At 45.9% G+C, this 27,901-nt stretch overlaps 2 protein-coding genes across 2 annotated transcripts; one reads left to right on the top strand and one right to left on the bottom strand.

Moving 5' to 3' along the window:
• Positions 1 to 1,518: 1,518 nt before the first annotated feature.
• CCR1 (C-C motif chemokine receptor 1) lies at positions 1,519 to 14,405 on the bottom strand. The gene is made up of 2 exons (XM_008154260.3): positions 13,796 to 14,405; positions 1,519 to 3,948 (listed from the first exon to the last, which is right to left on the bottom strand). The coding sequence occupies exon 2, from the start codon at positions 3,897 to 3,899 to the stop codon at positions 2,817 to 2,819; it is 1,083 nt and encodes a 360-aa protein (XP_008152482.3). The 5' UTR covers positions 3,900 to 3,948; positions 13,796 to 14,405; the 3' UTR covers positions 1,519 to 2,816.
• A 4,174-nt stretch (positions 14,406 to 18,579) lies between these two features.
• Positions 18,580 to 27,707, top strand: LOC103297525 (C-C chemokine receptor type 3). The gene is made up of 3 exons (XM_054729734.1): positions 18,580 to 18,595; positions 26,028 to 26,207; positions 26,292 to 27,707. The coding sequence occupies exon 3, from the start codon at positions 26,303 to 26,305 to the stop codon at positions 27,371 to 27,373; it is 1,071 nt and encodes a 356-aa protein (XP_054585709.1). The 5' UTR covers positions 18,580 to 18,595; positions 26,028 to 26,207; positions 26,292 to 26,302; the 3' UTR covers positions 27,374 to 27,707.
• Positions 27,708 to 27,901: the final 194 nt, after the last annotated feature.

The raw sequence follows: 27,901 nt of genomic DNA on the forward strand, positions 1-27,901 counted from the left end.
TTTATCTCAAACCACTGGAAACTGCTCTGCAAAGATATAGCAACTTTGAAAGGAATGTACTACAGTCTAATATTGAAACTGTAAACTACCTCAAACTCGTAGTTCCTGGGATGTCCAAGAACTGGATCTCAAAGAGATATTTGTACCTTCATATTCATAGCAGCATTATTCACAATAGCTAAAACATGAAAGCAAGTCAAGTATCCATCAATGAATAAATGGATAAGCAAAATGTAGTATATACGTACCATGGAATATTATTCATCTGTAAAAAAGAAGGCAATTCTGATGTAGGCTACAACATGGATGAACCTTGAAGACATTACGGTCAGTGAAATAGCCATTCACAAAAGGACAAATACTGTGTGATCCCACAATTCCATGAGGGCCCGGGGGTGGGGTGGGAAGTGAGAGGTTATTTTTTAATGGTATGGACTTTGTTTTACAAGATGAAAAGAATTCTGGAGTTGGATGGTGGTGATGGTTGCACATTATAAATGTATTTACTACCACTTAACTGTGCATTTAAAAATGGTTAAGATGGTATATTTTATGTGTATCTTACCACAAAATAAATAAATAAATAAACACAGAAAAAAAGAAAAGAAAATGATACACATTAAAAACCTCAGAATGGGATTTCGGCTTTGGGTCATTCCATTTCCCCCATTCATCTGCTAACAGGTTATTTCCAGCCCTTGGCTATGGTGGATAATTCGGTAATAAACAAGGGGACACAGATTTCTGTTTGAGATCATGATCCTTTGGATATATATCCGGAAGTGGGATTGCTGGGTCAAGAAAACCCTAGGGCAGTGTGACCTCCTTCTCCCCAGACAAAAGTTTGCTAACCCTTCGTGGTACGAGTTTCTTTGCAAAAAGATTACCTGCAAGCATAGCAGTTCCCCTGCTCAGCCAGTGTGGCTCAGTGATTGAGCATCAACCCTTGAACCAGGAGGTCACGGTTCAATTCCCAATCAGTGCCTGGGTTGCTGGTCAATTCCCAGTGTGAGGCATGCAGGAGGCAGCCTATCAATGATTCTCTCTCATCATTGATGTTTCTATCCCTCGCTCCCTTTCCCTTCATCTCTCTGAAATCAATAAAAACATTTAAGAAAACACATAGTAGGTCACCACCTGAATGGAAGGGTGGCTTGGTAAGAGCATGTCTAAAGAGAGAGGCCAGCCCAGTGGTGTCACTGTGTTGTAGGTGGGGTGCCCAGTCCCTTAGGGTGCATTCCTTCCTTCCCTTGGCTGTCCTGGCACCATGGGCTCCATGGCTACCCCACCCATCCCACCTGGGCTCTGTTGGTGTCCCTGTGTCTGTCCACCTCACTGAGCAGAGGGCTCTTCGAGAGGAGACCTCCATCCTGTACCTGTGCTTCCCAAGGTTTGCTTTAACTGGAGCAGGTCCTCAGTTGCCGCGTGGGATTGAATTGATTTGTGGAAGCAAAAATAAAGGAAAACAGGCAAGTTCAAGTGTATCTGTTCCATAGAATTCAGTGCAGGCACCAAAACAAAGCTTTGAAATAATTTATTGACCTGGAAGAGCAATCGAACACACTACTACTTAAGAACAACAAGAGCAGAAGGGTGAGTACCAAAGTCCATCTTTGTTTTAATCATAAACATGCACCAGAGAAAAAACAAACTAAAGAAAGTATACAAAAAACGTACAGCGGTTGCCTTTAGGCAGTGGGATTTGTGGGTGATTTTGATGTCCGAGTTTTTTCCCCTTTGTGTTTGAAAGCATTTTTAGAAACAATTTTTGTTATTGGAAAATGGTTTTTAAGGAAATACAAATCTTAGGAACAAGGGAACAGAGCATGGTGAGTGGTGAAGTGTTAGAGACATTTAGGGTAAAGAAGTTTGAGTTAAGGTCCCTCTCAAGCTCCTACATCAAGACAGAGTCCCCACCTCATGCTGCCTGTAGACAGTCTCCTGTCTTCCAGCCTCAACGCCATCAGCTCACACACTGGTCGTTTTTCTAATGATGGGCGCAAGGTGGGAGCCAGAGATCCAGAGGAAGAAAAGCAAGCCAGTCTCCTTTAGCCTGTTAGTAATTTCTGCCGTAAAGCCATCAGAATCTCCTGCCCCAGCACCTGACTGACAGGGAAGGGAGATTCCAGAAATATTCAGGAAGAAAGGAATGGTCATGGGAATAATGACTCCCCTCCCTTCTATGGCTGTTTCCACAAGCACACACATTACCCACATGGTCTGTGTGGAGACCACTGCCTGAACTGCTTGCTATTTGTAGATACAAAAATCCTCCTTAAGGGAAGTTCCACTGCCAACAGCAGTTTCCCAGTCCTATTTCCCATTAGGACTCAAGTTCTTCCATCACGAGTTCTATGTTTCTCAGGGTTTCCAGGAGCCCAAACCCTGCAGTGGGGTGGGGGGTTGCAGGGGAGGCAGCTGCTGGCTCCTGACTGGCTCCAGGCTCTGAGCCAAGTCACGGGTGGGAAGTCACTATTTGCAAGTTCCTTGGTGGTGGGGATAGAGGAGAGGGGATGCTCAGTGGCTTTGTTTACCAATGTGAATGTTCACAAATCTGAAACCCTTTTTTGGGCCCAAGCCCTTCACGGGCACCCTTTGTCTGGTCTTCTGGAATGGTCTCCCGTTCACTCATTCATTTCCAGGGAGAAGTTCATGGAGAAGACGCAAGCCCCAGAGGTGATTTAGTCTAAGACCACCTCAACCCTAGAGAGTGCCTGTCTTTCCACGCCGTGTCGATGGTCCGGGTCTGCCGGGGACAGCCCAGCTGCCTCCTCCCCGCCAGCGGGCCTGCCAGGCCACTCTTGCAGTGGTCTTAGTCAGAACCCATTGGAGAGCTCCTGCTCCGCGGTGGAGGGGGACATGGAGCTGGTCCTCTCCAGCCTCTCGGTGCGGAGGAAGGGGAGCCATTTGGCCAGGCGCACGACCAGGAGCCTGTGGAACAGCTGGCGCAGGTACTTGCGGAACCTCTCGCCCACAAAGACATAGATGATGGGGTTGACGCAGCAGTGCGTGTAGGCGATCACCTCCGTCACCTGGATGGCCAGGTCCAGCTGTTTGCTCTGCTCACACTCATCAACCAAAATGTCACTTTGAAAAGCAGAAATAAACACAGTCAGGTTGTAGGGGGTCCAAAAGAGAAAGAAGAGGATCATGATGACAAAAATCAGGCGGACGGCTCTGGCCTTCTTCTCATTGGGACGTCTGAGCAGAATCTTTATAATTCCTGTGTAGCAGACGATCATGATCACCAGGGGCAGAATCAGCCCCAAGATGTTCATTTTCAGAGCCTGGAACTGTTGCCACTGTTTTAGGTGTTGGTGAGGGAAATGAAGGCTGCAGGTGTAATGAGTGACCTCCCACTGGATCTTAGAAAAGTAAAAGCCCGGGATGGCAGCCAGGATGGCCAGGACCCAGGTGATGAGGCTGTTGATGATACCAAAGGTGACAGTCCGGGCCCGCAGAGCGAACACGGCATGGACAATGGCCAGGTACCTGTCGATGGTCAGCAGGATCATGAAAAAGATCTCACTGTACAGGCCTATGTAGTAAAGCCCCGACAGCAACTTACACGTGCCTTCGCTGAACCTCCAGTTATCCTTCAGATTGTAGTCAACCCAGAAGGGCAGCGTGAAGAGGAAGAGCAGGTCAGACACGGCCAGGTTGAGGAGGTAGATGCTGGTCATGCTCTTGAGCCTCTTATATTGCATGAGGACCAGGACCACCAGGATGTTGCCAACCAGGCCAATGACAAATACCAGGGAGTACAAGGGGGGCAGCAGCTGAGACCCTAAAGCCCTCACCTCTCCTTTCTGGCATGGGGTTGAGTCCTGATAGTCATATTCTGTGGTCACATCATAGACCGTTGGGGTGGTTGAATTTTCCATGCTGGCTTCTCCCATGGGTCCAGGAAGATGGTTTCTGTATTACTTTGCTGTCAAAGGCAGTGGTCTATGGACAACAAAGACAAGGCAGTGATTATATGTCCTCATCCACTTGACAACTGTTTGCTGAGTGCCTCCCGTGCACCACGCCCTGGGACCCAACGCTGAGCAAGGGGGACCCAGGTCCTCATGGAAACTAGAGATTAATGGAGGGGACAGGGACAGTAAACAACTGAGTGCACATGTCATGAATTCAATTACTTTGGCGATGAGCATTGTGAAGGAAAAGTCCGATGGATGGAGAACCCAGACAAAGGGAGACCTCCCCACATTCTTCATCACCAATGCTTCCCTCATGTTGCCTATGGACTTGGCATTGGACCTGGTGTTAAACAAGCCTGGAGGGGCACCATTATTGTTCCCCATGTTAGAGGCGATGACACAGAAGTTCCAAGTGGTTAGAGCACATATCTGGTGAGAATGAGAGCTGGAGCTCCAACCCAGTGCCCATCCCCGAAACCACTGCCTCTAATCACAGAGCAATGACCTTGCACTTTGGAGTCCAGAGAAGGACATGGGAAGGAAAACAGTCCTGGCTGAGCATCAAAAACTAACCAATGGGTCTTCATGGCTTTTGGGGCTAAAAAGTTTCTCAGCTGGAGTGACACAGGGTGTGGGGGGGGCATGTGAAAATGTGTAGACTTTAGATCTTTTTTTGGTTGCCACGAAGGCTAGGGATGCTCCTGTCATTTGTTAGGCAGGGCCAAGGATGTGCTACAGGGCAGAAATTATCGCACCCAAACCCCAGTAGTGCTGCCATAGTGAAATTCTAGGAGGCCAACCCCGTCTCTTCATAGAAGGCATCAAGGACACGAAGGTGAGCTCAGCCTGGCCCACATTGCACGGCCCTGATGGGGCACAGGCAGGTCTACAGTAACTGTAGGCCTTCTGTGAGAGCTGTAAGGATTCAGAGGAAAGCTCAGGCTGGGTGGAGAAGAGGAGCTTCTGAGGAGGAAGAGCTCAGAACAGCCTCAAGCCATGAGGTGTTACACAACAACCGGATGGACGCTGAAATTCTGCTTTCTAAGCTTTTAAATATTTTTACCCAAGGTTGCCTTGAGACAAGCAAAAACAAACACAAACAAAATGATAGATTGCTATTACAGGACTCCCCAACCCCGGCTTTTTAACCCTCCTTTTCAATTCTTTCTGACCACTTATTGAAGACACCTCCCCAAAGGGAGCATGGGCTTTGGTGTAACCGACCAGCTGTGTGACCTTGAAGAAGTTAATCTACCTCTCTGAGCCTCAGTTCCTTATCTGTAGTGTGGGAAAGTAACAGTTACCTTGAAGGGCTACTGTAAGGTAAAGTATGAGAAAAGGGCCAGGACCTTAGTAAGTATTAGGGGGCTTCCTTCCCTGAGGCCTGTTGCCACCAGAAGTGTCCCAGGCTACAATCCTATTCTGGCTGATGTCCCCCAAGTCCTCCTACCCCCATCCCCCATCTCTATGTAGTAAATCTAGAAAGTAAATTCTGCCTGACAATGATGAACGCAACAGCCCCTCCCATGTGAACTGTGCTTTGAAATTTACAATATGTTGTTGCCAATCTGAATTGCTTTGACTTAAACACCAGTCAATAAAGTAGGTGGCACCTATATTTGTTAGGTTTGATCAAATAATTGAATCGATATCCCCTCCCTGGGAAACTGACCTTTAGATAATTTCAAAACTGACATTCCCATTCACTTAGACCACATTCCATTTGCTAAGACCAGTAACTTTCCCCTCTGGACTTGCCCAGGATCCAGACCTGCACAGAAAATTCCCTGCCAAAAAATAGCCCACCTAGAGTCCTTTAAGATCTCTGACTCCCCATCCCTAGGTGCTGATGCCATTTGGGGGCTCAGCCCATCTGGTTTCCAGATGAACTAATAAATTTATAATTATTTACCACTTTAGGCCTTGTGCATACCTCCTTCAGTGACCCTAACATTTGGTGCCAGGAGGGTTCCCCAAGAAATGGGAGCCATTGCCCCGGCTTCGGTCACCTCAAGTTTGCTCCTCAGAGAGAGGTAGGCAGCGGCAGCTTGTCCTGGGCTTACTTCCAAGTTCTACTGGAGTGACATGATCATAGGACTCATTAGGCCTCCTTCCGAACTAGCTAAGGAGGACACCAGATCGGGAACCACTCCTTCCCATTGCTGACCCTCCACCCTACACTGGCTAATCTTCCCTAGGTGAGTGATGATTTCCCTCATCTCGAGTCTTCTGTCCACTCACTCTCACTGCCTTCTCAAAAGTCTCTCTTCTCAAAAGTCCTAGTGCTAGGACAGAACTCATTGGCCGTACAGCTTCAGGTCCTTCTAGACTGGGGGCACCCCGAGTGTCACCCCTCGTTTCTCCTGGTGATTTGTACAGTGGTAGGGATGTTTGCCCTAAACAGTCATCTATGGACTTGTGGTCTGTCACTCACCCTTCCTCTCTCATGGGCCACACTTATTCTCCTTATCGTGGGGAACACCCCCTTAAAACGACCTCTCTTGGCTGTCTCCTTAAAAATCTTGACCGCCTTAGACTCATGGAGGAGATCAGGCTCAAGAGCCTCATTTTCATTTGTAACACTGTTTGCCCACAATATAAACTAGACAATGAGTCTCAATGGGCCTGAAAAGGGCACTTTTGATTTTAACACATGGTGCGATTTAGATAATTGCTGTCACTGCAATGGAAAAGAGATTCCCTATGTCCAGGCCTTTTTTTACCCTTAATCAGATCCTTCTCCTTCACACAAAACATCATACCCCTAACACTTCTGATTCTGAATCTACTTTTGACATGGCAGACCACCGACCCCCAACCCCTTCGGTGCGCCTCTCTCACTTGCTTTAGATTCCCCAAACCCAGACCCCCCCCCTAACCAGCAACCACCTTTTCTCCAGGCCCCTGAGAGCCCAAATCCTGAGAACTCAAGTTCAATACAGCTTTTCCCCACCTAACCCTCGCTCTTGGGTCACCAAAGACTGCCTTCCTCAACAGCCACTTCTATTCCTGCACCCATTCTACCCCTGAGGGGAGGAGCTGGAACCAAGGGGATAGTCCAGGTACACAACCCATTCTCTACATCTGACCTTTCCCAGATTGGAAAAAGATGAGGTTATTTTTCCACCAATCCGACCATTTTTATTAAGGAATTTGAGTACCCAACCCAGTCCTATGACTGACTTGGCACGACATCTAAGTCATCCTGTCCTCCTCTCTCATCCCAGAGAAGAAGGAGCACATTTGGCTAGCAGCTCAGGACCATGCCCATGCTCTCCATAGACAGGACACAACAGCCAACCCGGTTGGTTCTGGCATGGTCCCCAAACTGACCTGAGATGGGACTATCAGGTTAATCCTCCAGGGCGCCGAATCCATAGCCATATAATCACCTGTCTCATTGCCAGACTCAAAAGGCTGCCCATAAGGCGGTCAACTATGACAAACTTAATGAAATCACTCAGGGCTCTGGCGAAAACCCAGCTCTCTTCCTCTCCTGCCTCACAGAGGCCTAACAGAAATTTACCATCTTGGACCCCACCTTCCCTGAGGGACCCCTTCTTCTGAACACCCATGTCATAGCCCAATCAGCCCCCAACATACACCATAAACTTAAAAAAATAGACCCAGGCCCACAAACCTCTCAAAAAGACCTGGTTAACCTGGCCTTTAAGGTCTTTAATAATAGAGACAATAAGACCCAAATCCAAAAACAAAGGTGAGATCAGGCCAAGGCTGAGGCCCAGAAGGAGGTCTTTCAGCTCCTAGCCACCGCTCTCACATACCCCAAACGAAGTGCCGGTCCTCCAACAAGGGTAAGTCAGGGGCTAAGCCTCCTCCGGGCCCGTACTTCAAATGCAACAAGGAAGGACACTGGGCCAACTCCTGCCCAAACCTGAGACCCCTCCTGGGCCCTGCCCAAGGTGCAGAAGGGAAGGCCACTGGAAATCAGACTGTAGTCTGGCCCCTCCAGGTCAGAACTCAGCCAGTCCAGCAAGGCCACCCTCTGGACCCGGTGTGCAGGCCACAGAAGACTGAAGCTGCCCAGGCCCTGACAAGGCCCCACAGACTTACATCAGCAGGACAGAGTCTCGGGGAACAATTATGGTGGCAGGTAAGCTGATCTCCTTTTTAATTGACACTGGGGCCACTTATTCTGCCTTCCTCAAGTTCACCAGGACCCTCATCCCCTCCTAAGTCTCTATTATGGGGGTTGATGGATTAGTCTCACAGCCATTAGCCATCTTACATCATCTTACTAGACACCCCCTTTATCCACTCTTTTCTCTTCCTACCTCAGTGCCCAACCGGGGCCACTGTGCATCCCCTCATAATCACCTACCTCGGTTTCATTCTCACCCTATAAAGCCAAGCCATTACCTTAGACCATAAATGCCTTATCTCCTCCATGACTGTCCCCTACTCTGGACAAGAAATACTCTCCTTTCTCAGGTTCACTGGGCACTTTTGCCTCTGAGTTCCCAACTTGAGTCTTCTCAAAAAGCCCCTCTATGATGGCAAAGGGACCTCTCACTGAGCCTTTAGATCCCAAGGCCAGCATTCTTATCCCCTTTAATGCTCTGAAAACTGTACTCACCTCAGTGCCTTCTCACCTCCTCCTTCTTAAAGAACAATTTTCTTTACTGCAAAACCGCAAACGATTACTTAACGGTCCTGCTACTACCAGAAGCTGAACTCATTATCACCCAAACCTCAGCATGTTGTCGCTAAGGGAAAATGTGGCAGTTTTAAATCCAAGTGGCTGGAGGCCTGGAAACTGCAGTCCTAGAACAGGCTGGAGGGGCCTGCTCCCTTATCCCCCCACCTTTTCTCCAGCCTCCTATGCCTATATGTAATTTTCCAAAAATTTTGGTAACGTAAAAGCTTTGGAGCATTGTTGGGTTAAATGAACAACATCTAAATATTTTAAAATAACATAAAATACTGAAACATTGATTGCTAGACAAGTTTTAAATTTGCCTGCTCTTAGCTTTTCTAAGAGTTAAGAATTCTAATTAAGTTGGAAAAATTGTATGAGTTTAATACAAGGATTGAAATGGAGTTATTCCAATGTTGGTTATTTCTGAATGAGAAAAAAAGGTTTGTGAAAATTGTAGAAAGGTTTGTGAAAGCTGTAGAAGAGTTTGTCCAGTGAGTCAGGACCTGATCATCCCTGATGTCCGAAGGGACCCCTAGTAAGCTAAAGCAGCTCCATCCAGGCTCTCTCCTGTTGCTTAAGCTCTTAGATTGGAGCCTAGACTTTATTTCCACTGCTCGTTCACAGTCCTTGACACTGCCATTCAAAGCCTCAACACGTCTTCCTGCTTTCTCTTCCCTTTCCTAACATTCGTAAAAGTCATCAAAAGCAAAGGAAAAATTCATAATTTAAATCATGTGTATGGTCTTCATGTATTTGTCTATCTGTATACATGTGTTTGTCTGTCTGTATGTATGTGTTTTCTGCCTCCCGATGACACCACTGGCATATAATGTTTTAAAATAATATCCTAGAAAATTCAGCCTGCTCTAGGAAGGAACTTACAAAGATTCAGAGCTGAGTTCAAACAGGAAATTCTCAGGGGTAACAGGTATCTTTTATATATATTTAAAACTCTATACTGAACCTAAAAATATTAACTTTATAATATTTGGCTCCAAACTAATGTCTCTTTCCTTTCATCAGACCATTTGTCATAATTCTTGTCATTCTAGCTTTGGCCCCAATAATAGTAAAATGTACAACACAGTTGATCTCCACCAGGTTACAAGCCCTCTTTGTACTCAGGAAATACCACCCTTAGACACCATCACAAATGCCTCATCGTCCCTTTGAAGGGAAAAAAATCAGTGCCAAAAAATCCTTGAGGAGGGAAATGTTAGAGAGACCCCCCCAGAGCAAGGATGATGGACTCACCAGGGCAGAAAGCTCTGGGAAAAACTGGGAAAACAAGAACCTTGACCCCAGGATAACCTATCCTCCCCTTTCTTATCACTAGTCAGGCCGTTTGGACCCCTGACCTTTTCCTTCCTAAAAATAACATCTAGGCCTCAGTTGTATTTCAGCTCCAGGCCCAGAAAAGCAGCAAAACCAGACAAGTGACACTGTGGCTGCCTCAGGACAAGCTTTTACCTCCCAAGTCACTCAACAGGTTTCCTCAGCCTTGGGCATCCTAATCAAACACTGACTATAATTAATTATTTGGCATGTGCTAGAGATTTTTTTTTTTCTATATCCCTTCTTAACAGGAGACAGAGTTCTCCTCAAAACAGGGATGAGCAACTGGACGGGGTCCTGTACTCCAGTCTTTCTCTCACCCAAGGAGGATGTAGCCCCTAATAATTAGTCTTACCTGTTCCCGTAACCTATCATATCCAACACAAAAGGGCAGTCCAGAGAATCCCTCTCCTCATAACCCTTGGTATCTCAGCAGGTGCTGGAACTGGCATAGGAGCTTAACCACTGTTCTATCACATTTTGAACTCCTGCCTCAGAACCTACAAGAAAGCCTAGATGACCTTGCCAAAAGTTTAGTTCAAATCCAGGATCAGATAGATTCGTTAGCGGCTGTCACCTTCCAAAATCAGAGAGGACTACACCTCCTAACTACACCTCTTTCTTGAAGAAGAATGTTGTTTTTATGTCAATCAGTCTGGCCTAGTCAGGGATGCCATCCAAAAATTAACAGAAAGGGCCACAAAGATTAGAGGTCAGTCAACCTCATTGGATAACTGGCTAAAAAATATAAATTGGTATACCTGCCTACTTCCCATCATAGGACCATTAACATTCCTATTCCGCATCATTGTTTTTGACCCCTGTATTCTGCGCCATTTTTCATCTTTCCTTTAGGACCACCTTTGAGCCTTTGCCAACCAGTCTCTCGGGGAAATCATGCTGCTGCAACCCCTCGCTCCAACCAGGAGGCATCTATACAGTGTTCTAGCCAACTGTAATCAAAGTCCATCCCCTTTTGATCTCGATGTCCCCTCTCAGCAGGAAATAACTATGGAAGAAATGACCTCTGTCCCTATTCCATAAAACGAAAAGGCTGGAATGTTAGGCCTGATCAAATAATCGAATTGATACTCCTGACCTTTAGATCATTTCGAAACGGACCTTTAGATAATTTCAAAACTGACATTCCCTTTCACTTAGACCACATTCTATTTGCTAAGACCAGTAACTTTCCCCTCCGGACTTGCCCAGGATCTGGACCCACCCAGAGAATTCCACACGGAAAAAAAACATCTAGAGTCTTTTAAAATCTCTGACTCCCTGTCCCTGGGTCAGGGATGCCATTTGGGGGCTCAGCCCATCTGGTTTCCAGATGACCTAATAAACTTACAATTCTTTACCACTTTCGGCCTCATGCGTTCCTCCTTTGGTGACCCTAGCAATATCAGAATCCCCATCTTCAATCTGGAGTTTCTAGTGCTCTTCCTTCTACACTGCTTAATGAACGCTTCCTGCTTATTAATGTACACTTCTGCAGTGGCCATTGGAAATTAATGCACATGGGGGGTGTTGGGTACCCCAGCTGGGGGGCTGTTATTTCCTGCCAAATCCATTCCTCTGGCTTACTCCTCCACCTTTGGACTTGCCCCTTGATTGAATAATTAGCCCTCTTTCTGGAGAAACCTAGGCTGGCAGTCACTAACAAAGCTGTGTTGACAACTTCGGATTTCTGCTGCCACTGCCAGTGCTGGCAGATCAGCTCGACAGTCAGCATTTCGGGGCCCAGTGGGTTTACAGGGAAGCAACAAGCACTTCGGAAGCACAAAGAACAACTAGTGTAAGACTGACCCCATGAGCCCAGTTTTGGGGGGAATTTTGGCCAAGGTGAAGGCACATTGAGCCAGCATTGTCAGATGCCATTTAAGCAGAGTCATTTCCATACCCCTGACCTCCAACTCCAGTCCCTGTTTTCCCAACTTGTTGGGCACCATGGAGTAACTCCAGGACACACTGCTCCCTGAAAGGGTTAAAGAGAATAAAACGGGGCACAGGAAACTTATTGTGCTTAGCAGATATCTTGCAGAAAGCTTGCAGCCTTGAGCACCGAATAGATTAGATAATCAGAGACATTTGATGATGGGAGATAGAAGGACCGGACTCTTACACCAGCAGAAACTGCCTGCAGCCAGCAATAGCTGACAAAAGCCTTCCCCTCCTTCAGTGGCGGCTGACTCCTTTTTTTGGATTCAGCCCACCTGCACTCAGATGTCTGAAATAAAAGCTCTGTTGATACATTATGGCTTCATGTCATAGGTGTTCGATCCGACCCACTCCGAACCTTTCACTCCCAAAGGGAGATGGGCTGGGGGGAGTGAGGGAACTTAGAGGAGAAACCAAGGACCCTGTTGCCATCCAACCTGCCAGCTATGCTATAGTTTTAGCTGCAAAAGTCTGCCCCCAGGTCATTACACAGTGGTCAGTTCTGGCCCTGGAGCCTGGAACGTTTCAATGCCATTATCCTCCCACCTGGGAATTGAAGAGTCTCTGAGCAGAGAAAGGGCAGTCTGCGAGGGTGAAGACATCGGGCCTGGTGGTGTGCAGCTGGCTTACCCTGGCTCATAAGAACCAACTGTTGGCATGTCCCCCCAACTCCACATTCAGCATTTGGTAGCTTGAAATCAACCACAGTGGGAATATTTACACGCGGAAATTGGCACGACTAGAAATCAGGGCTCTTTTCAGGAGAACCCGTTATGAAATATTTAGCAGCACATCAATGCCTCCCCCACCCCCCAGCCCCAGTCTCAATAGCCTAAGAGCTGTCTTGCCAGTCAGAGCGGGGACTAACAAGTCAATGAGTGGCACCCAGCCTGGTGGCAGGTTTTGCAAACTTCTGGGAACTTCTAACTCTGGAAATCTGAGACCCTCCAGATACGGAGGAACAGTTGAAGTAGATACCTCCAAGCAGCCTCCGTGCCCCTCCATCTTTGGAACAAAATCCTGCTGCCTCTTTGTTAGTAAAACAGAATAGATGCATCCCAAGAAGTCATCTGGCCAACTCCCTGCCTTCAGGGGAGTGAAATCCTACCTCCTTCAAACTCAGCCCACCGTCTGACTTTGAGGATCCCTGGTTCTAGTCTTCTTAAGAAGTTGGTTCAGTACCAGAGCGTCCTTGCACCTGCAGGGGCTTTTCTAACTCCTACCTCCCTCATGTTACAATGACTTCATACAACACGTATGGCTTTCATTTATTTACACAGGGAAACTTGGCAAGTAATTTCCTCTTGAATAGCCTTCCACAGAAAGTGCCTCTTGTCCCTTAATACTGGGCTGACTTTTTTTTTTTTTTTTTTAAATATATTTTATTGATTTTTTACAGAGAGGAAGAGAGAGGGATAGAGAGTTAGAAACATCGATGAGAGAGAAACATCGATCAGCTGCCTCTTGCACACCCCCTACTGGGGATGTGCCCGCAACCAAGGTACATGCCCTTGACCGGAATCGAACCTGGGACCTTTTAGTCCGCAGGCCGACGCTCTATCCATTGAGCCAAACCGGTTTCGGCAGGGCTGACTTTTTAAGTCAGTAACCAACAACCTATCATTCAAGAAAGCCTCCCTTACTTAGCAAAAAATGAAAACCGATTTTATGCATGAGTACCCAGTCTTATAAATCTACCCACTCTCGGTATGGCTACACGGTTCACTGCCTTACAAGTGCATCAACTGGCTACTCAGACATCTGCCTGGTCCTCGAAGAATCCCTCCCCCCACTTTCCGTTTGAGGAGACAGACAGATAAAGCAATGATCCCCTGCAACGTGAGCAGGACCACAGTCCTGCCTGGCTACCTACATGTATTCAAACCAAGAGTGCCCTACACAGAAACTGACAAGACAGAAGACAGGTGCTACTTACTCTGGCGTCAAGGGATTTTGTCCACGAAGTCTTTGTTTCTAGAGCTTTCAGAGTCTCTGTTTGCAAGGTTCAAGATCCTGATAGAGTAGGAAGTCCTCAGCTTCCTGTGTAATGATGGAGACAGGACTCTGGGGGTTCTCAGGTGATCAGAATAAGAAAGGGAAAAAAATTCTTCTTTTTGTCGAGTTGGGTGTCCATGAATGGCCACAATGCCCACCGGTGGCCACTTCCTGGAGCTGAGTTCACTCGAGGGATTTTTTTTTGTCACTTGACTGCACTTCTCTCTGGGGAGCTCCGTCTTAAGGGGATTGGATATGGTAGGGTGGGTGGAGTTGAGTTGGGCGAGGGAGGTAGCAATGAGGTGTTCCCAGAACTTGTGGAGCCATTGAGGGCTGGGAATGGAAGGACAGGCAGATGCAGGGCGTGGAGTTCTTGTGGTCAGTGAGTAGCCTTTTTTTAAATTTTTTTCTTTTTTTTTTTTTAAATAAAGACTGCAAGTGGGAGGATTTAAACCGGAACACCAAGTCCTTTGTTCCTCAAAATGACCTGGCTGATAAACTAGAGGCAGCAGCTTCTCTTTGGCGCCCCCTACATTCTTCACTTCTGACTGCTCACTGTCCTCTTCTCCCCAGTTTGCCCCCTCCTCCACCCCCAGCCCCCAAACCCCATAGAGTTGATTTTACCTAGAGGAGCCTCCAGCCTGAAGTGAATACAGGTCTGTAGGATAGAGTTTGGCCACCTCTTCTGAGTCCGGGCTCCTATTTCATGCAATGGTCCAACACAGGCCAAGTTCAAATCCCAGCTCTCCGCTTGAGACATGGGCAGATCACTAGCCTTTCTAAGTCTTGGTTCCCCCTCCATCAAATGAGATTATTGAATGCTTAGGCTCATAGGAGGATGTATGAGGTCTTCTTGTGTGAAAAATGTCATGAGCATCTGGCACAAGGGAAAATGTCTGATAAGTGATGCTTATTATGATTCTCTCCACAACTACCAAAACCTGCTCTGTGCTTGAGTCTATCTCAGTTTCCATCTGCTTTCCTGTAAAACAGCCTTTCTCACAGTCTGCCGCAAAGTGCCATGCAGAAATCATAAACCTGAACGTGCTTTGAAAATGCTCAGTTTTTCAAGGCTCAGTTTCCTCATCTGTAAACATGAAGACTTCAGACGAGGTGCCCCAGTGCCCCCTTCCTGGGAACATCCCATGAGACTGCTGGGTTGGGTCTCCCCTCTTTGACAGCCTCTCCACAGAGAGATGGTGGAAGAGAGAGGTAAAAAGGTAACAGATTAACAACGATGGCCATCGGCCTGGAACTTGCCTCCTTTGTGCAGAGAGCAGGGTGTATGTGGAGGGGTGCATGCCAGTGACAAGCCTCTGAAATCAGACAGTCTTTTGTTTACATCCTAGGCCAGTGGTCGGCAAACTGCGGCTCGCGAGCTGCGGTTTGCCGCTCTGTTGACTAATGAGTTTGCCGACCACTGTCATATACTACCCTTTACCTCTTTGCACACAATATGCCACAATTGCCTAATCCTCACAGCTTCCAACTACACGGTAATATTTAGTTTAGCAGTGGTCAGCAAACTCATTAGTCAACAGCCGCAGTTTGCCAACCACTGTCCTAGGCCTACCTTTTACTGACTGTGGGCACATTAATTAAGCTCCTAAGTGTCTCATTCATCTTCTGTGAAGCCAAGTTAACATGGATCAACTGGAATGCTCATACGCTGCTGATGGAAGTATGAATTGGTATAACCACTTGGAAAACTGTCTACTGGTAGGTCAAATGATACATATGCCTTTACCTACCCAGACACTCCACCAATGTGTGAGAGGCTGGTCCTGCTGGCTACAAAGATCCTTGCATTAACTTCCTGAGAGAAAGATTAGTGGAAGGAGGTGTTGGCTTGAGCCCAACCCTCCTGTCCCAGGTAGGCCCCAAGACTCTGCCCCCAGGAGCTGGGACAGGATGGGTCTAATGAAAGGAAGCTGTGCACTCCTCCCTGCTGCTCTGGCAATTACTTCCTTCCACACACTCAAGGCTGGGGTTGACCTGAGCTCTCCTGCAAGAAACTTCTGGCCCTTTCATAACTTCTGTAGGTTCTTTGTTTGTTTTTCACACGCTCCTATGTCCTAATCTGACTGCTGCTTGCTTTGTTGTGGCTGTTGTTTTGGTTGTTTTCTCCTGAAAGATTTCTGCTTTAGTTGATGTGACATTGAGAATCTGGAAGATCGGAGGGTAATAGTTTTGGGGTCAGGTTGCTACATATAACTTAGTTTACCTGTGAGCTGAGGACCATGAGTAGCCTGAAAGAAGCACCAACAATATCTTGACCATCTTGGGAAGGGCCAGGACAGAACAAGCCCCTGTAGACCTCAGGGAAAACGCTACCTGCCTTCACATTTGATCACGATGTCATCCTCAACTTCAGCTGAAGGACAGCAAGCACCTGTCCGTCTGATGGCAGTACGATGCAGGTGGAAAAGAGCACCTGAGAGGTCGGCCCAGCTCTGCCTGTCACTCTCTCGGTGGTTTTTGCCAAGTCTTGGCTGAATATCCGTTTCCTTGTCTATAACACAAGGTAGCAAGAGCATCCCTGCTGACCTCCTGGGGTTGCTAGGGAGACCCCTGTCAAATGAGAGAATGGGCCAGAGAGCAGTTGGCAACTGTGCCGTGATGGCCAGGCATGAGGCCAGCATCTCCCAGAGTTCTCCTAAAAAAACCTAGTTCTGAGGGATATTAATGGGTGTTATTTGGAAAAGAACTCTTTTCAATGTTAAAAACAGGTTTGGGAAGTTCTGGGTTAACAGAATATAAATCGGTTCCTCACTGCAGGACTTCTCAGAGACTTGCGTGTACTCTGAATCTCCGTGAGTATTTTCCAAACAGTGTATGAGAGAAGCATTATATAGAAAACTGGGAGGTTCCACACAACACCCTCTAGAGTAATGGCAGATTAGAGAACACAACAGTCCTTCAATGGAGGACACAGGCATCATCTTGACAGTTATCATGTTAATGCTTGGATCATAAGAGACATCAAATTCATTGGATAGATTAGTTAGTTTAACCAGTGATAGCCAAAGAGGAGCCACAACCTGAAAGACACGGAGGCTCTTGATACCAAAAATGGCCCAGGAGAGAGCTTCAGGCCACCTGGGGAGAACCTGAACAAGATCCCCAGAGTCACCTCATGGCCTGCCAGAGTCTACAGACTCCTGAGTCATATTTCTATCAGGAATCGTATGTGGTTGTGTTTATCCTTACGTGAATTAACCCCCATTTTAACTTTTTCTCAAGCTGAATTTCTGGATGAAGTGGGCTCCCAGGTCGGCCCCCTTTCTGGGAGACCCTCCTAACATCGTTCTTGTTCAAGCGGCTAGAAACCAGGCCCTGGTAGCCTCTCCACCCAGGGATGCTTCACATAACCCATGGCAAAGGACAATTTTCTAATAACATAAAACAACTAAGAACTTCTTAGCTTCTCTTTTTCAGACCAGAAGCTTCCAGTTCCTCTACCTCTTCTCTGACAGGGGTTCTGCTGACCCAGCTGGCTGTGCTGGCTGTTAAGTTCCCTCCAGCTGCAGCCCCAGGATGCCCAGATGCCCTCCTGGTAGAATGTCTGTCCTTTCTTCCTATCTTTTCTGCATCATTTGAAGCATATAGCACAGTCCTACATACATAGCAGAGGTTCGTAAACACGTGGTGAATTTCCCTGACTTGTCCACTTCGCCATTTCATCAAAGATGGCACCAAACATGGTCAGAGCTCTTCCCACAAATGTAGGGTGAGCACCTGCTCTGTGCCCAGCACCACGCTAAGTCCCCTGCACACATCAGCACAGCAGCAGGCATTTGACTCTGCCCTGTGAAGCTTATGCCATATGTTACTCAACCCACATCATGTTTGCTTAGCCCTTTTGCACATGTATCCAGTTGGCTCCGTGACACCCCTGTGATGTGGTTATTATTCCCAATTTATAGGCGAGACAGCGGAGGTCCAGATAGACTATACGATTAACCCAAGGTCATGCAGCTATAGGTACTACAACTGAAACTCAAGCTCCAGTTTTCTTGGGTTGTGTAAACTTGTGCTACAACCTGCCTCATTGAAATATCCTATTGAGCTCTGCAGAACAATTAAGTTATCCTCTAGTCAACATTCTTCCTGCACCAGGAAATTCCAATCTTGTTTCATTATCCTGCTTCTCCGTGGGTTAAAGCAATAATTATTCAAGAATCATCACCCCTGCCTAACCGGCGTGGCTCAGTGGTTGAGCATCAGCCTTATAAGCCAGGAGGTCATGGTTTGGTTCCCGGTTAGGGCGCATGTCTGGGTTGCAGGCTTGATCCCCAGTGTGGGGCATGCAGGAGGCAGCCGATTAATGATTCTCTGTCATCATTGATGTTTCTCTCTCTCTCTCCCTCTCTCTCTTCCTCTCCAAAATCAATACAAATATATTAAAAAAAAAAAAGAATTATCACCCCTTTCTCAAAAATGAGCAATGCCAAGCGAATGCAGAACCCTTAAGAACCCCTTAGGAACTGCTCAACATCCGCAGCGTTCTTGTAAAGGGTTACTCAACGGAGTGTGCGATATTGATCACTGAAAACAAGAACTGCACTAAACTTGATATCTTTCTGAAAACTTGCAAAACCTGAGACAGTAGCCTGTTCAGATGAGGAAGTCAGGTTGTCTCTTACCTTTCTAATGTCTCAGAACAGATGGTACCTCCGCTTCATCAGTGGCGAGACCTAAGCTGTCGCTGGACGCCTAAAGGACTTTGCTAAATTAGCAGGTACCATTTGTCTTCTTTTTATTTTCAGCTGGGGGAGGATTTACTAATTGCAAAAGAAGCTGTTTTTTTTTTTTTAGAAGAGACTTCCAGGTAGAATGTCAGGTTTCTAGGAAAGAGGAGATGGAGCAAGGGGTTTTGGTGGGCGGAAGCAATCCCTCCCACGAGTGCTCTTGAATAAAGGAGGCAGAGGGGAGGGAGATCCACCCCAATTAATAAGTAACATGGGGCCCAAGTGGGAGAGTGTGTTGTATAATATGTCCATTGTCTTCTTGCTTTCTCCCGTTTCCCTGTCTTTCTCCCACTCATACCATGATACGTTTGCCTCTTCCACTCATCCTAACTCAGCCTTTTATGCCTGTTCGGTCAATAGCCCATAACTCTGCCCATGTTGCCTTCCCTAAGGCTTTCATAAATTCTCAACTAATTGAGAAGATGACCACTCCATGAGGGTTACACTTAGTAGTTTTGTGTTTATTGATACTGACTTGTAAGAAAACTTGTTTTCTGAGTCAGACTATTAGATGAATCAGTGGACTGATTTGGTATCTTTTTGCCTGGGTTGACTGCTTTTGCATGGATCTGTGTTAGAGGGTAGGTAGGGATAGAAATCCTTTCTAATCTAGGAAACCTTGGATTGGCTGGAGATGGCAATGAGGTGTTATTTGATGAGTGTTTTGGGGGAGGAAGGTGGGAATATGGGGTCTTTAGCATATGGAAGCAATAGGAGTTGGAACACATTTGCAGCTCTTGTCAGAAGGTGGTGATGATAACATTGAACCATGCAGGCTGAGTTACTTCTGCTGAGGGAAAGAAAGCACTGTATGACTCAGTAAGGAAAAAAAAAACAGACATAGCCAGTAGAATAAAAAGGGTAAAGGGCACAAACAGATAATTCATAGAAAAGGAAATACACATGACTAGTAATTACAGTTTAAAAAGAAATTAAATAAATGTTAGTTACGACAATAATGACATCCCTTTGGCCATATAATTGGCAAAAGAATTACATTCTTTTAAATCTTCTCTGTGTTGCTGGATGCTTGCTGAGAAGGGTATCATCACCTACTAGTACCTAGCGTAAATATATTGTTACACACTTTCTGGGAGCAATTTGGCAAAATGCATCAAGAGCCTTAGCAAATATGACTACAAGTAGAAATGGTGCTTTGGGAAATCTACTTTAAGGAAATAACAAAAAATGCAGACAAATATGTTTTTTTATTGCGGCATTATTTATAAAAGTTCAAATTGGAAACAATTATTTATCAATAAGACAATGATTAAATAATCACCAATATCTATCTATACAATATGTTGGAATCAGTACGAATTATATTTTCTGATAATTTTTAACCACATGAGACTAGGTCCAGGATATAAAATTTAAACTATCAGAATATAAAATAATTCACAAGGGTGATATCAATGATAACACACATGTTACCTAGAAAAGAGACAGTGGTTCTCTCTCCGTGGCACAGGTGGGAGTAGAAGGACCAGGGGCCAGGAAGCTGAACCCTGTGATCATGCTGAACACCCCCGGCCACAGCCAGCACCTTGCTCCCTCTCCTCCCCAAGTGTCATTTCTGCAGGGTGGATGCCCCTGGCTCCTTCGCTCATCTTCACTGGGTAGGGTTTCCTCTTGACTGCGTTTCAGTTGGGCAATGTTTGCATTAAATGTCTTGCCTGGGACCTAGCACAGTGCTCTGGAGACAGTCTTGGACCACTTTAAAAACCCCATCACATGCTAATCTGTAATTCGAGGTGACCATAAGGTTAGCTTGTGATGAGGTTTTTGAAAAAAAACTCCCCACATGTGAACTTAGATCACATTAACAGAAGTGTTTATGCAAATCATGGAAAGTGACCATTTACACAGCATCCTAAATTGGTCAAAAGTACGTCCCCAGTCTGGGTGGTTGTACGTCAGCTCCCCTCAAGATCAAAAAGGAGAAGCAAGCCACGAACATTTCTAAGCAAAAATCAAATGCTTCGCCTAACATAGCCTCCACCTCAGGTTTCTTAGGTTTCTGCTGTGGTTTCTCGTTCTGATGAGTAAGCCCTTTGTCTTGAAATTTGCCTAGGATTTCAACCCAATTACCTTTAGGTATTGGCTAAGTCTTCCAGTGGTCACTGCTTCTAAGCACTTGCCTCCTGTTACAATTTAATTGTAAGAAAATATAGAAAAATTTCAAATTTTACAACTTTAAAAATGGTAATCCACTTCCCTGCCACCACTATTTGTACTTTTTGTCCATTGCCTTTTATATGTACATACAGTTTCATGTTGTGATCTCAATTTAGGCACCGTCCTTTCTCTTTATTTTCCATGAACATTTGTCTGTGTTTCTACCTGGTCTCCAGAACTGCCTACAATGACTGCATAATAAATACTCCATTGTGTAAATGGACTACAGTTTGTTCAGAATATCCTTCATGTATCCAACATTTAGACAGTTTCCATTTCTTTGTCTCTTTCTATAATGAAAATGATGCCACAATGGACACCTTTGTGCGCAATTGTGTTTTCCCCTTTAGGGTAAATTCCTAGGAGATGAACTACTCAATCAAAGAAAGCCCGTTGTCTCTTGATGGTTTTTGTTACATATAAGATTTCTAAAACTTATTAAACAATGACTCGGTGCTCCAGGTTCCTGGGAGCAACTTCATCAGCATTGAGTGTTATCATTAAAATTTGATTTTTTATGATCATTAAAATGGCATTCTAAACCTAAATATATTTTCTAAAGAAGTGTCTCCAAATCCTAGATGATTATACTCAATTCAGCTTTGCAAAATTCATTAAAATTTAAACCTATGTATACAAGACGATGCTTGTCAATATGGAGAGGTATTTGCTAAATATTCCACACTAACAAGGGAGGTTGCCTGTATATTGTTAGGATGAACTACCCCTAATCTCTTCTGCTCAGACATGTTTCTGAAATATACATTGTTACAAGCCTTTTCCTGTAGCTTGGGGCAGACACATGGTGTCTGCAAGATAAGAACTCCTCTCCGCCTGACTGACCTGTGCACTCTCCTCCCTTGCTTCCTGTATGACTGCTGCCCTCCTCTCCCCTCCATTCCCTCTGCTTGACACCCTGACCCTATATTGCATACTTCTACCCTACATAAGAGAACCTAACCACCCCCGTGGGGCTGACATCCACACACAATGGTTTATTGTGAGAGAATGCAAAAATACTCTCACAACATCCCCTACTTGGCTTCTGTCCCTGCAGACCTAACATTTTGGTGCCCAAACCATGGGCCTGTGGGTACCTCCACTCCTGGCTTCAGGCTTCTCCAGACCACACCGTCCACTCAAATTTCTGATAAGCATCCCTTCCCTTGACCCTCTGATTTGCCAGCTTTTGGCTCACTAAAGTCCTCGAATGTGAGGCAGGAGGGTCCACTCTTCCAGGGCCAGACCCCTGGCTACCCTGTGTTAGTGGGACGCCCTAACCTAGCAGTCAGCCTTCCTCTTCTCTCTGGTTGGGTCACCTCCCCTTTGGACTTCTCACTTCCGGTATAAACTTCTTACTCACCTATCCCCTTATCCACCACACCAACCCATTATAGGGAACCAGCAACCCTTTGGGTTGCCTCTTATGGGATCTTAGCACATTGCGGACCAGTAGTTTTATTGCTAGCTTTACCCAGTGGCCAGGTAAGTTTCTATTGAATGAGTACAAAAAACATTTTACATAAACGTTAAAGGCACGCTTTAAAATTAAATACCCATTGCATTTTGAAGTTATTTATTACATGTTCTTACAAGCTAATATCTTTTTAAAGGATGATTGGCCACAAGCCTTAGAACAGAAAACACGAGAATTCTCGTGATCTGTCCACAATGTGTTAACTTCACAGCCAACATGAGTCCCAAGGGGCTCATTTTCTACTGCAACATGGCTTGGTCCCAACATGATAATGAGGTCTCTTCACCTAGTTCCTATGGGCATGGACCTATCATATATATTGCTTTGGATCTGGCTGGACAGGAATGTGGGGAGGAGGCTCCTCTCCTTCTGCCTCCAGGAATCAAGAGGAAAGAGACAATGGTCATGGAGGGAAGCCATCACACCTGTGGTTCCCTATCTTTCCCATCCAGGCTTTGATCAGAGTTGGTGTGTGCGGAGGACTCTTTAATAAATTGGGGGGAACCCTAAGAGGATGCAACTCACCTCTTTACCCACATGGAAAGCAGTTAAGTAGGTGGTCAGGCGGCAAAAAAATCTAGTTTGCCCTCTTGAGAGTTCCTGGTTTGTATGAGGCCTGGGTGCCTGTCCATTGAGAAGGGGCACAGGTCCTGAGCCAGGACCCTGATGGGATGTGGCATTGACAGAGGGGTCACGGTTCCAGCCAGAGCTAAGGGAACACTTTCCCCTGGGAGAGGTCACAGTGCCCAGGGAAGACCAAGAACCCATGGGTCATGATGCCATTAGCTACAAACCATTGCAGCACATGCCAGCAAAAGGCTAAGAGTTGGCACTAGGTCTCCTCAGCCCTGTATTTTAAAAATATATTTTTTAATTGATTTCAGAGAGGAAGGGAGAGGGAGAGAGAGATAGGAACATCGATGATGAGAGAGAATCATTGATCGGCTGCTTCCTGCACACCCCACACTGGGGATCAAGCCTGCAAACCAAGCATGTGCCCTGACTGGGAAATGAACTGTGACCTCCTGGTTCATAGGTTGATGCTCATCCACTGAGCCATGTCAGCCAGGCACCACTGCCATTTTAGAAAGGACCAATGAGAGAAGACCAGAAACTAAAATTATGAGCTGGCAACAACTTTAGGTTTTACTAATTTCTCTACATGTTGCCAGGCTAAGTTTAAACCACTTTGACTCAAATTTGTGAATTCTTTTTTTTTTTTTTTTGGCTCCCCAGCGGGTGCAAAGCTGATAACAGAGATACAAATAATTTTGGACACTAAAGAGGCTTTATTTGCATTGCACAGTGGAGCTGTACGATGAGCAATTTTAGCGAACCAGCTAGAGTATCACCTCTCTCTCTCTCTCTCTCTGTCGCTTTTTGGTATAGTGTATACCCATGTGTACACATCACAGGGAGAAATGTTAATATTAGTGCTAAACTCAGCATGGCAAGATTTGGGGTGCTTTTCAACTTTTGTTTTTTGCTTTTCTTTATTGTTGATGTTTGTTTCTTTACTATTATTGTCTTATTTTTCCAAAATGTAAATAGCCATTTTTAAAAGCCTAATTCAAACCTCCTAACTATTTCAGATTTAAGTATTCATTTTCTTTAGGACTGTGTAGACAGATGAAAAGCGCATCTAACTACATGAGGTCAGTTTTCATATTTCTGACCCCATGTGACTAGTAATCCTGGACTTGGCTCTTGACTCTATAGAATCTGCTTGTGTGCTCCCCTATGCGTTGCACTCTAGCGCCCCCTAAAGGTTCTCCAATGTTAGCTCACCGATCATGTTGATTTTATGGAAGTGACACATGATTTAAAGGCACAGTCGTCAAGTTGAACAAAACGTCAGGAAAAAATTTTAAATGGACTTGTTTTTAGATCAGTCTGGGAGAGAAGGAAAGAAAATACAAAGAATTAATGCTGAATAGAGGCTACTACACTTTGCAGACTGGAGCAGGCAGCTCTACTCCTTTGACATTAAAGCGGAGAGGGACGATCTCTGTGGTTGTAAATGCATAACACATAGAACGATGTGGGTTTTTTCTCAGCTGCTGTGGAGTATGCCATTAGGAATAAGAATGCTGATAAGATCAGATCAATCAGCCATTCCTCCATGTTCCACCTGGAAAACCTGCCTGTGTCACTGATGTACTGGGACAGAGCCATGAAGACAGATCCACAGAGACCCCATTTTCCTAATTTCATCTGCAATGGTTTCTCGTTGCCTTTCTTTCACTTCTGCTTCTTTCCCATGTTACAGCTGTTCTGAGTTTCACATGTGGTCTCATGTGCACTGTCTCATCTGGTCCTTACCACAACCTCGAGTGGTATCATGATCCTTATTTTCGAGGTGAGCTAATGAGGCTCAGAGGTGAGGGCTGGTCCCAGGCCTGCAGCTGGTGAGAGGAAGGGCCAGGACTGGCTGCTGTGCCTCCCACCCACACAGAACCCTGGCAGGGCAGATCTTTGGGGGCTCAGTGCACTGTTAGGGAGCAAAGACAAGTCCTGGCCATTGGCTCCAGTTGTTGCTTTTCTATGACTTGCCTTGAGAAACACGCATTGACTTAAACATTCATGTCCTTCCCCATCCTCCGCATGGAGAGGATTAAGTCAGAAGAATTTCTTCCGAGGCAGTAGTGCAGGGATTGACTGTCCTTCCTAGGACTCCCTCCTTGCCTAGTTTTCCTTTTACTCCGGTGAAGTGTGTAATTGTAAGAAAAGCAGGCACTGACTCTGGGGATCCTGATCTTAAAAATATCAAATCTGATAAGGAATCCATCCCATTGGCCTACATGACAGGCTCGTCTCAGTATTATGAGGAGCAGAAAGGGGGTTAATTAACCTAGGTTAATACTGCTTATAACTGTAATTGTTATAATAGTAATAAATCTAATAGCTACATCATCAAAAGTTAAACTTAAAAATCACTGCATTTGACTCTAGTGATGAGAAAATTGGTCATAGATACTGAAGATCTACCCTGAACTTAAAAATATATGTATATATTTTTAAAAATAGATTTTTATTGACTTCAGAGAGGAAGGGAGAGGGAGAGAAAAAGACACATCAATGATGAGTCATTGATCAGCTGCCTCCTGCACACCCCCTGCTGGGAATTGAGCCCAAAATCTGGGCATGTGCCTGGATTGGGAATCAAACTGTGACCTCCTGGTTCACAGGTCAATGTATAACCACACTGGCTGTCAAAAAAATTTTTAAATCCTCACTCTAGGACACACTTTCATTGATTTTCAGAGAGAGAGGAAGGGGGCGCGAAACATCTATGTGAGAGAGAAACATCAATTGGTTTCCTCCTGTATGCACCCCAACAGGAAGAAACCTGGGTAAGTGCCCTGTCCGGGAATCGAACCCATAACCTGAATGAGACGACACTCCAACCAACTGAGCCACACCAGCCAGAGCTAACCTGAACTTTTGTATTCACTTGTTAGAGAGTTTGGGGTAAATGACTAAATTTCTTCAAGGTTCAATTTCCCCATTAGCTCTGGTGAACAGCACATTATCATGAGGCCAGGGAGAGAGGCCATTTTTTGTAATAATAATAATCACTATTATTATTAAAAGCATTTAGTTTTTAAATAGGTAAGATGATTTTGAAAGTCATATATAAACCGCAAAACATCAAACGCAAACTATCTTAAAAGTTACAGTAATAGGGATAACGATTATATTACTGTTATTGTCATTGTTGTCCAGCCTGTGTTTTCCTGTTTTGTACTTCCTTCAAATACTTTCAGAAATCAACGTCCCCCGTCTTCACCGCCACCCACAGCCTTTCTGTTTCCTTTCCCATCGCGGTCATGCTGGCTTTCCAATCTTCCATCTGGCATTTCTGACTCCTCCCTCACCGCAGCTCTGCTGGACACACTGGAGAACCTTGGCACGTACGGGCTGCTGATCGCTCGTGGTTTTGCTGGGTAAGTAACAAACCAGCTGGGATTCAGAAACAGTGGCCGTGCCCACGGGTAATCGTGGGGTTGTTTCTGCTTCTTCTACCGCAGGGACCAGAGACATGGCAACCACAAATGAAGTCTGGCCTGAGATCGAGGAAGAGACCACCTTCTACGATTATGGGCTCTCCACGCCATGTGTCAAAGTCGATGTCCAAGTGCTGGGGACCCAGCTGCTGCCCCCACTCTACGCCCTGGTGTTCGGGGTGGGGCTGCTGGGCAACCTGATGGTGGTGGTGATCCTCACAAAATACAGGCGCCTCTGCATTCTGACCAACATCTACCTGCTCAACCTGGCCATCTGTGACTTGCTCTTCCTCTTCACGCTGCCCTTCTGGATCCACTACCTGAAGTGGAATGAGTGGGTTTTTGGCCATTGGATGTGCAAGTTGCTCTCGGGGCTTTACTGCATCGGCTTGTACGGGGAGATCTTTTTCATCATCCTGCTGACCTTAGACCGGTACCTGGCCATCGTCCACGCCGTGTTTGCCCTGCGAACCCGGACCGTCACTATTGGCATCGTAAGCAGTGTCCTGACGTGGGTCCTGGCGGGGCTGGTGGCCCTCCCCGAATTTATCTTCCACAAGGCCCAGGAGCAGTCCGGAATGCTGTTCTGTAGTTCCCTGTACCCCGAGGACGAGGAGGACGCCTGGAAGCGGTTTTATGCTCTGAGAATGAACCTCCTGAGCCTGGCTCTGCCCCTGCTCGTTATGGTTGTCTGCTACTCCGGAATCATCAAGACGCTGATGAGATGCCCCAGCAGGAAAAAGCACAAGGCCATCCGGCTCATTTTTGTCATCATGGTGGTCTTTTTCATTTTCTGGGCGCCCTATAACCTGGTGGTCCTTCTCTCTGCTTTTCAAGAGATCTTTGACATCAGCTGTGCGCGGAGCAACCAGCTGGACATGGCCTTGCAGGTGACGGAGGTGATCTCCTACACGCACTGCTGTGTCAACCCCATCATCTACGCCTTCGTCGGGGAGAGGTTCCGGCAGCACCTGCGCCACTTCTTCCACAGGCAGGTGGTGGTGCGCCTGGGCAAATGCCACCTATTCCTTCCCAGTGAGAAACTGGAAAGAACCAGCTCTGTGTCCCCGTCAACAGGGGAGCAGGAACTCTCTGCTGTATTTTAGGTCGGATGCAGGAAGCTGCCTCCAGAAAATGCGCTGGGCACATGAAGCAAATGCATTGAGCCAATGACATCAGTGCTTTGAACACTGACTGAAAAAGCTCTTGAAGACATTAAAAATATAGACACAATGGTTGTGGTACATCTTTGCACCATGAAGTCATTACCAGAGGCCAATGGCTGGCCAATTTACTTCTTGTCAACGCTGAAAAGCAGAGCTTTGCTTGTGAAGAGTTATCATACATTTTAACGCACGTGTTAGAGAGTTAGTATATGCAGCTACAAACAGGCAAAGCTTTGTATATTTTAAATCCTCACTTCAGCCAGCTATTGACATGAATGAAACATATTTCACAAAATACAATAAATCAATTATGTTACTTCTTAAGGTGCCTACCTCTTTCCTTGCTTGATAAAAAAAGGCTCTGTTTGTTTGTTTTTAATATATTTTATTGATTTCTTACAGAGAGGAAGGGAGAGGGATAGAGAGTTAGAAACATCGATGATAGAGAAACATCGATCAGCTGCCTCC

Source organism: Eptesicus fuscus, chromosome 18 (assembly GCF_027574615.1).
Source record: "Eptesicus fuscus isolate TK198812 chromosome 18, DD_ASM_mEF_20220401, whole genome shotgun sequence".
In the NCBI taxonomy this organism is placed as follows: Eukaryota; Metazoa; Chordata; class Mammalia; order Chiroptera; family Vespertilionidae; genus Eptesicus; species Eptesicus fuscus.

Bases quoted from the DNA above. Each gene is read 5' to 3' on its own strand.
- LOC103297525 (XM_054729734.1), top strand. From the start codon at position 26,303: ATGGCAACCACAAATGAAGTCTGGCCTGAGATCGAGGAAGAGACCACC.
- CCR1 (XM_008154260.3), bottom strand. From the start codon at position 3,899: ATGGGAGAAGCCAGCATGGAAAATTCAACCACCCCAACGGTCTATGAT.